General features: G+C 48.9%; 1 protein-coding gene across 1 annotated transcript in view; it reads right to left on the reverse strand.

Moving 5' to 3' along the window:
- The window catches only part of SKI (SKI proto-oncogene), an 89,530-nt gene extending 79,735 nt beyond the window's left edge, over positions 1-9,795 (reverse strand). The window contains 2 exon segments of the mRNA XM_029962456.1: positions 8,336-9,257; positions 9,368-9,795. Of these exon segments, the coding sequence (XP_029818316.1) occupies positions 8,336-9,247 (912 nt within the window). The 5' untranslated portion in view covers positions 9,248-9,257; positions 9,368-9,795.
- Between the last annotated feature and the right edge of the window lie 60 nt (positions 9,796-9,855).

The following is a 9,855-nucleotide window of genomic DNA, read 5'->3' on the forward strand; positions in this document are numbered from 1 at the left end:
CTGCAGAGCCCAGGACATCCAGCTCCAGTGCCCAGCTGATGTACCTGGGCAAGAAGAACCAGCACCTGTAACGCAGGTCATGTGGGTAAAGGACTTCATCAAAATGCAGGATATGGCAGTGAAAACACATGAAATGGTTCTTCTTCCAACCCTAACAGATGTTGTTCAATTAAGGATGCAAATAAATCACCCTCTGCATTGCGAGTCAGAAAACACACACATAAAAGCTTTCTAAATACATTTCAGTTTAAACTTGCATAATTCTCCCAGTGGAGAAATCATCTTCAACTTATGTAATCCTTAGAAAGAGACATTATTACATACAATTCTGTGCCACTAAGAAACGAGGAAGACATCTCTAGAAAAGAGGTGCACCCACACACGATTAATTATCTGGGTGTGGAGGGAAGAGAGGGGAGAAGCTGGGGCAGGGCTGCAGAGCCCCGAGTGTGTGGTTTCCACAGAGACTGAGCTGTGCTGGAGCTCCAGGGGCTGCTCCCCTTTCACCAGCCAGAACTGTCTGTTATACTTAACCCAGACTTCCGAACACTTGATATCCTGTCTGCTATTTCAATGCCCTTACTCAATGTTTCAGACAGACATTACACAAACTGGCTGGTGAAAAGGGTTGAGAAACCAAGAAGCAATCCAAGTCAATGACCTTATTCTCTAAAACGATACCACTGACTGGAGGCGGGTGAGGAACAAAGCACAGGGTCCCCCAAATCCCTCACTGAAACCTTCCCCAGGAAAAGGCAAACACTGGGCTGGACCTCATTTTGTTAATGTTGCTGCTGGTCTTTTAATCCTTAAAGCCTAAGCAGTCCTTGTGCTCCCAGTGCCACTGATTCTCATACCAGAACGGAAACTGCTTCCATTTATTTTTAAAAAAAAAGAAAAATAACAACAGAAAACCAAACATAAAAGTCACATTTTCTACAAAGCATGTGCAAAGGTAACCACACATAAATCAATAAACAACAGAGCCGGAACCCAAGTTATTGATTAGCCCCTTTGCTGTTTACCTCCAGCATACAGAATGATGCTGCAATTTTCACACACACACAATCTCAAGCCTCACTTACATCCTCCCTGACTCTTTAAACAGGACTGTTAGAACGAGTAAAGGCTGCCTAACCCCGGGCTGGCAGGACCTGTCTCATTTCCCAGAACATATGACTATGCAGCTTATCAGGTTGTGTTAAATATGCATCCACTGCTGGAGAAGCCCAGTTTTATGTGATAGCAACCAAATCAGAGATGGAGCTGATAAGAGCTCCACACATGGGAATTCCCGCTGGCTTCCAGAAGAGCTCTGTCCTCACTCTCTGACAGGATCAGAGCTCTAATTAGTGCCAGTGCTTTTGTCACCTCATCCAACCAGAAGTCAGAGCACAGCCATTACCTCAGGGGAGAGGGGCCAGTCCCTCTCAGCCAGGACTGCCCAGCACCGAGATCCACTGCTCAGCAACTGCACCTGACACGGCTCTGAGGCCAAGTTTATGGGCCTTGAATTTGTATCAGAGAAAAAGGCTGGCCCTTATCCCAACTACAGACATATTTCCTCACTGGTAAACAAAATAAAATAAACAAAAATGGACAGATCTTAAATACAGGAAGGGAAGAACTGCCCCTGTTAGATCTGTACCGAAACCTTCAAAGCCAGTCTTGTATACAGTGACCAGCAGACAAAACCCTCTCAGGCTGAGTGCAGCTCCCAGCTGGAGAAACTGCTGCCCCATTCAGTGAGATCTGCGGGGATCAGAGCACCAAACTTGGTAATTAATCCTTGCTAATGAGCAAAATGAAAACACTGCAGCAGCAGAACTGCAGGTTCTCAGACTCAGCACAGTCCTGCAAATACAGGTCAGGCCATAAACCCTGTGAAGCCCCTTTGCCTCAACACTGGTATGTTCTGCCCAGAATCTGCCCCTGGTCTCTGGTGCCAGTGAACACACAGGCAGGAGCCTGAGACACACACGAGTGCTGTGGTTTGTGGGTGAACTGGTTCCAATTACTATGGGCTGATTGCTGGAGTGAGAGCTGTAGAACCGGCCCCAAACCCCGGGATTAACCTCGTGTGTTCCAGAAGATCCAGGAGCAGGTGATCTCTACACTGGCAATGAAATGTAAGACATACAAGACTACACAAAGTGAAAACAGGGAAGGTAAGGGACCAGAGCACATCTTTTCAGAGCAAACCTGCTTCTCTGAAATTGTTTTCCAAGATCTCAAACTGCCTATACTAGAGAGAGAGTGAAATAGCATTAAAGAATTGGTGCTGATTTATTAATTTATATTACACATTACCCAGATTCATAAAACTTATGTAAACAAAGTAGATATTATCTAATAAAACGTATCATTAACACATATACTCTAATTGACAGATTTAAAACAAAAACATGCTATATTACTACATTTTAAAGTAATGCTTCCTGTATGTGAAGATCAATTTGAATTAAGTGCTCTATGGCCACTCAGCCAAAATAGATCAGCCTAGTAATTGACAGAATTCTATCAATAGATTCTCCACAATCCAGTCCAAATCACTTTTGCCTAAGCTCTACTTCCTTTCCAAGAACCCCTGTTGGATTTAGTGCAACTGCTCCACGACAGTTTCCTCTCAATAGGAATACCAATGTCAAGTCCAAAGCGTGCTTTAAAAACAACAAACCAAGACAAGCAAATCAAACCAAATTTTAAAAAAAACTTGTGTGTCTAAGAATGGACACGTGGAGACAGTTCTTCCTGTCACAGCAAAGGAGTCTGGCCAGCTGAGCCAGCACTGTGAGCTCCATCCCCAGTACCAGCCCACTCCCTGCTGCCCTCAGTCCATCCAGACCCCTCCACAGGTGGAAATCACTGAGTTCTCAGTGAGAACGGACAGTGCAGCTCTTCAGAACCCGAGCCCTGCTGGGCTCACCCCTGGCTGTGCCCCAGAGCCCCAGCAGTGCTGCAGGAAGGTGCAGATAAGGATGAGGGCTCAGGGCTGCGCCCGCTGCGCTGCCCGGACACGCTCGCGCAGCCGCCTCCAGATGCTCTGACAGCACGGATCCCAACGCGCCTCTGGGCAAGTGCAAACACAGCCCGGCGGGTCAGCCAGCCCCGAGATAACCGGGCCAGGGCCTGGCACCGACCAGGTGTCGGGCTCCCGACACATCCAAAATATCAACTGTGTTTACACGCCGCTTCAAAGCTCGCTACTGTTTGGGCAGAGCACACGGCCAAGCCCGAAACCACAGAAATGGAGAGGCAAGTGAGACGGCCCAGACAATGAAGGGAGAGGCAGAGGTTTAAATATTTTAGGCAGTGATTTTCAAAAGCAGAGATTGCATATAATTCCCTCCCTAATGCAAGAGAACTGACTTGAGGAACTCGGGAACTGTTCTGGAGCAAGAGAGAGCCGTGGTTGACTCAACACCATTAGATCATGTGTGGCACACTCTCTGTCCAACACACATGCACGTACCTGCTGCTTTGTTCTCGGCCTACAACATCTGTAGAACTGTTTGCACGCTTGGGAAAAAATGCTGATGTTTGCTCTAAGACTGACACCTCCTCGGGTACACAGGATTTCATTTCAGCGTGGTATTGCTTTTGAAGTTCAGCTTTTATGCCGTAAAAGGCTCCTGAACTAAACTACTGCCCCAAAACATCAGCGCCTTTGCTTTAGGGACTTGAAAATTTTTACTGGAGAATCTCTAAAAAAACTCTTGAACATGGGGTAAGAGAACACATGACTTCAGTACTCCATCGGAAAACAACTGAACCCTCAGTCCTCGGGCAAAAATTTTCGAAGAATATTTATCCGGTGGCTTTGTACCAAGAAGAATAAACCCATTAAACCCATCCTGCAATCTGACCACCACTGCCAGTGAATAAACTCAGAATCTCTCTGCTACACCTACTGTAGGACAGATCCTATTAACAAATAAAGATTACTACTGCCAGGAGGCAGGACTCTAGGACGAGACACACATCCCAGTTCTACTCCTGCAGCCTTTCAGGTGGCCACAAAGCACAGCACAGCAAGCCCTGGGCAGCACCTAAAAGCCCACAGCCCGCCTCCACTGCGCTTTTCCACTTGCAGCAATTTTGGTCCTTTGATTGAGCTGCACACTTGACCTGGCTAAACCTTCCCCAGCTGAGCGAGCTGCGTGTTGTGGCAGCGCCGGGTTGTGAAATACAGTGGGAGGCCTCCTGTGCTCATTTGTGTGTCAGTACCCAGAGTGCTGCTCCTGGCTTCCAGCTCCTTCATAGAAGTGCTGCTGGGACTGGGACCGTGGGAACGGGGTGCTGCTGCCGTGTGGGTGTGCAGGGACAGCTCCCCCTCCCCGGGCCCTGCTCACACACAGCTCTGCCGTGTCTGGCACCGGCCAGGGAAGCTCCACGTGCAGGGGCAGCGCTGGGAGAAGGGGCTTCAAAAGACACAGAGTCAAACCCACCCTCCTGCTCTGGCAACAGCAGCCAGCAGAGCCTTCAGGGCTGTGTCTGAACTAATTCAGGGCGAGGGCAGCAGCCTGGTGTTCAGCCAGCACAGAGCTGTCTGTCACACGGGAGGGACACACCAAGGCCAGATCTACCCCACAACAACACACTCACCAAGCACCAGCTACTGAGCTCAACAGAAAGGCTTTGGCACCGACGGGGAATTTCTAGGACCCTGTTTTGCAACCCTGTCAAGTTATTCCCATTTTAGATTTCTAGAAATACCCCAGAATGGAGTGGTTGTGCTCCATCCACCAGTAGTGGTGGATGAAATGAGAGACAGGTAGGGAGACAGGACACCCACATGAGTAAAAGTCACATTGGTGCAGGGAGGCTCTGAAGGACCAGAGAGAAAGCAGAGCAGAACACCTGCATGAGCATGCAAGAAGGTGGAAAACCCAGTGAAGGACACAAAATAAGCTAAATGGAGAAATTATCATGTGGCTCAAGACAAGAAAGAGCTTTGGGAAGTGGTAGGAAGGTGAAAGACCTTATGGGAGGTCAATCACTCATCCAAGCATGAATAGGGAGGATATAAAAATCAAAATCTTAGAAGAAGGTAAGAAAGTGATGGAGGCCTCTGCGGTTCCTGCTGTAGTGGGGACTCCAGTTGTCACAACTCCCTCCAGTTTTTGGTTAAGACCCTTTGCTGACTTCACATAGATCCAGACAAAAGCTTCTGCAAGTGGCAAGACCAGGCAGCAGGAGTTGTTCAACCCACCCGGCTGACCGAGAGACGAGATATCGACATCCACACATCCCTCTCCCAGTACAGATGGATGGATATGCACAGCAGATCCTTGATGCATACAGAAATATGCATCGGGAATGAAATATCTAGCAAAAGCTACGCCTTGTAGCAAAGCTTTAAAACCACACCAAGAAAAAAGGGGAAAAAAAAGAGAGAGAGGGAGAGGAAAAAAGGCAGTTTTGCCACTACACCGAATCTGCAACAGGGGCTTGTGCCAACCCAGCTCCTCCATTTAAGTCAGACCCTTAAAAGGCAGAGCTGTGCTGGCAGAAATCTACAGACCTCATCACAGAAACCTCATGAAGACACATGAAAAGGTCAAAGAACTCACTGCTGCTTGAACAGCCATAAAAATGATCATATGCATCCCATGCTACCAAAATCCTACCAGAGCCCCAGGGAGACACAGCACACAAAGCAACGTGGCTACACACAGAGAAAGAGAGAAATTTAAAAAACTGACAAAAAGGCCACTCCTGAGAGCAGAAAACCCAAAATCTGACACAGCAGCTTATGGCACACCATGCACACCAACACCTCTGTACAAAACAGAACAAAGCAAAGATCTACATCAAAAAGGAAGCCCACCACAAAGACACATGTGCTTCACCCTTTCATCCCCGGAGACAGCCAGACCCAGAGCCCCACAGCCTCACCAAACCCACAGGAATTCACACAGACACACAGAATGGGACCATCCTGTCATTTCCTCACTCAGCACCTCAACTTTACTCCGTTCCTTGCCCCTGGCCACAGCCTCCCAGTCTTGGAGCCTGATTAAATCTCTCCGTAATTACCCGCACGCACTGCTACAACACAAATGACCTTAGCATATGATATCCGTTGGCTGAGCCCAGTGGAAAAAGACTTCAGGAAAAGGAAGGATAAGCGTACAGAACTCTGCCAGCGCTGTCAGGGTCTCCTCAGGACTGCACTGAAATAATAGGAGCCCTGAGGCCAGTTCAGAAGCCTTGAAACTTAAGCCCAGTTCTGCCCAGGATGTGATAAAATGTTCTGTTTTCTGTATCCCATCATCTGAGCACACACTTACCCCTCTGTTCTTCCCCACCGGACTCTTTGCACCTTCCAAATAAACCTATGCAGGAGACTTAACATTTTATGATGATGGATTTCTGGCAAAATTTTCCAAGAAAGAGATGGCCACCATTTCCTTACAGAATTTTTGGCAATCACTACCAGGTGTGTTGAACTCCCTCTGCTAGGAGTGCTGCACTCGAGGGTGGGAGAAGGGTGCTTCTCTTATTCTGAACTGAGATCTATGAAAAGATCACCAAAAAAACTGAGGCAAAGCCAAAATTTAACAATCTTTTTCTTGTTCTCCATCTTCAACCTCACCTGGGATGTTGGATAAACCACACAGCTGAAGAGAACACCCAAAAAGCCTTGTGAAAAAGGAAAGCACTCCACTACTAACATTCATTTTAATTAGACTCTGGAAACGACCACGCCAGGGACACAGGACCCTTCGGGAGCAAGAGTGTGGAAATTTCTTAATTCTGCTTCCCAAATGAAGCACACCCTAGAAAATTCCTTTTCCAACATGAAAAATGTCTCCACTTGGAGAGCCATGTTCTCCTCTCTCATCCATGTTCATCTGTCCCACCATTCCATCTCGGCACATGACTGACAGAGAATAGACAAGCCATTAAAAACACATCCACCTCCAACCACGGGGATAATGTGCCTCATTACAGCCCAGCTTTGTCACGGCGTCCTGACACTCCGGGGAGGAAAAGGAGGGGTGAGGACAACGACTGAGCCGGGGGCAGGAGAGAAACTGGGACTGGAGGAGTGGGACTCTGCTCCTTAATCCAGTGCAATGGGCTCTCTGGGCCTCCTAGGCTGGCTGTGGAATTTTAAAAATCCTTGCGTTTGCCTGGGTATTTTTGTTGCATATTTTTAGAAACAAAAACTCTGCTTCAGTCAGAGCGTACGTCTGCCCCTTTAAACAGGTATTTGGTAAGGTAATTCAGAATTCTGCTGAACATTCGAGGTGGGCTTTAAACATCGCTCCTCTTTTCGAGGCTTGTGCATCGCCCTTCCACTGCACACACAGACACCCAAAGCCAAGTTGGGGCAGCTCTGGCAGCGGGGCAGAACCCAGGCAGCAATCCTGCAGCAGGAGTTTGCTTTCCCCTGGCACGGGGGAAGGAGGGAGGGAGCTGCTCATCCCCAGCCGGTTGCACCATCGCCAGGAGCCAGACAGACAGCCCGGTGTCTGTGAGTCCTCAAGGCCTGTGGCACTGCTGCCCGGGGAGCAGGACCGCTGCCAGATGCCAAGGCAGCCTCCCACCCACACACCAGGGATTCTGGGATTTAAAGGCAGCTCAGACTGAAAGAAAAACAAGAGACACCTAAAAAAAATGTGCTTTAGCTGTCTGGCTCAGCACGGCACGGCAAAGCTTGGGGAGCTGCTGCAGCTGGCCCTGGACAGAGCCATTTGTGGATGCATGCATAATCCAATATACAAAAGCCAGGCTGGTGGGGAAATTCAGGCTCCACGGGGATACTCTAAAACCAGGGACTTCTCCATTCACGTTCCACACACTTAATATGAAAACCAGTGACCTGCATCACTGTCACAATTATTTTCTCGACAGCCACATTTCATTTCCATACGAGCGTTTAGAGCACTGAGCCCCCACCTCCCTCCCTGGCGACACGCAATCGATCAGAAAAGTGAATGTACTTGAGTCTGGAGCCATCACTACCCGCTCCTTTTTTCTGGCTTCTTCCTTGCCTTGACCCCTGAATGAAGCCCTTGAGACCCAAAAATCACGTACTTCCAGATGAAGTCTGGGGCAGTGTGGTGGGCTTCGAAGATCAGGGTCCACGTACAGTAAAATATACAAACACACATATGGAATTTAAACAAACTCCGACCGCCGCGTTCAGAACACAACCAGAGAAATAAAGGTGCCATCTCGAGCACCGCACATGCAGGGAGAATGGAGAACACCATTAAAATTGCTAAATGACTCCACGGAAAAGCAGCTGGTAACGAATTGGGTATATCGGTGAATGTTACCGAAATTCCCCCCAGCCCCCTCTAAAACTGCAGGCATCACTTACCCGGGGGGCTTTCCTCTTGTATTTGTTGTTATAGTCAAATTTTTCTTTCATTTCGTCTAAGAGCTGGCCCAGTCTAGCTTTCTCCTCTTTCCCAGTATAATCCTGGCTGAGGAGGATATAGGATCTCCAGTTTGCAGAGTCAAAGCCCCAGTGGCAAGTCCTGTTTTCCAGCGATTTGTGAGAGTGGACCACAAATTTGTGAGGTGGGTACATGAGCCTGCAGTCCAAGCACTGGATGCAGGCTGCGCTGGGGTTACTGTAAAGCTCTGGCACCAGGAGTCCCTTACACTTCCCAAAGCACTCATGATACACCTTGAAGCTCTTCTCCGTGAGCTCCAGCTCAATTGTGCTCGAGAATTCCTTCTTGCAGTGGGGAGGATAGGTGCCACCATAAAGCAAGGCGTTACAAAGCCTCTCAGCGTCAGTTTTCGTGATGAGCCCGCAGGAAGGAGCGGAGAAGGGCAGGATGCCCATGACTTTGAGGATTTCCAGCTGGTCAGCAGTGCATCTGGAGCAGTAAATATGCAGCTCATCACACACCGAATTAATCTGCTGCAGGGAGAAGTCCCTGAGCACCGAGTTCAGGATCTGGGGCAAGCAAAGCCGCTTCTCTCCACCCACCACGAAGCAGGAGATGGTTTCCCCTTCCAGGATGGTCTCGCACCTCTCTGTGGATCTGTCCGAGGGCATGAAGAAGGGACCGGGCATGACCGGAGGAGGCTGGATTGGGGGCAGATGCAGTACAGGTTCCGCGGGGTCTTTGCCATTGTCTTTCTTGTACATCTCCTGTGCCCATCGTGCTGAGAAAGCAGCAGGGCCACCCAGGGAGCTCATAGAGCTCAGATGAAACTGTTCCAAGGTCTTCTGCAGTCCTGGATGAGGCTGGAAGCTGCTTCTACTTACAGTCTCCATTTTTTAGTTTCTATTCCCAAAACAAACAACAAAAATCCCCAGTTATCTTCCACCCTGGTACAAATCCACTTAAGGGATTTTTTTAAGGAAAAAAATATGAACAAAATAAAACAAACCCACCCTTGTTTTTTTTTTTCTCCTTCCCACTCAGCAATCCACTAACGGAGAGGAAATAAATCCTTTTGTATGCGTGTCTCTCTCTTCTTTCTTTCCTCTTGGTTCGTTACAATTTCAAACCCTCCAAGTCTCCAAGCTGCCCCGATGGAGCAGAGAATCACGGCAAAAAGAGGTCTTCATCCGAGCACTCACCCCCTCAGCCAGCCCCCAGGCAAACCGATCCCTCCTCCCACACCTCCGACACTCACACACTCACTCACACACACACACCACCCACGGAAACACAAAAAGTCTGTGCCACGCTCCGAGCACCCGGGGCTCAAATATGTTCTGGCGGCTGCTGCTTCTCTGCAGTGATCCCCCTTCTGTCCATATCCACCGGAGGAAGGCGCGGGGGAGGAAAGCAGAAAGCAGGAGGCGGCAGAAGGCTCGGTCTGCGCGAGAACAAGGCAGGAGGAAAGGCCCCGCTCTCCGGCGCTGCCGCGGGGGCT

The sequence above is a fragment of the Manacus vitellinus genome, unplaced genomic scaffold, assembly GCF_001715985.3.
Source record: "Manacus vitellinus isolate BGI_N305 unplaced genomic scaffold, ASM171598v3 scaffold_46_pilon, whole genome shotgun sequence".
Classification (NCBI taxonomy): domain Eukaryota; kingdom Metazoa; phylum Chordata; class Aves; order Passeriformes; family Pipridae; genus Manacus; species Manacus vitellinus.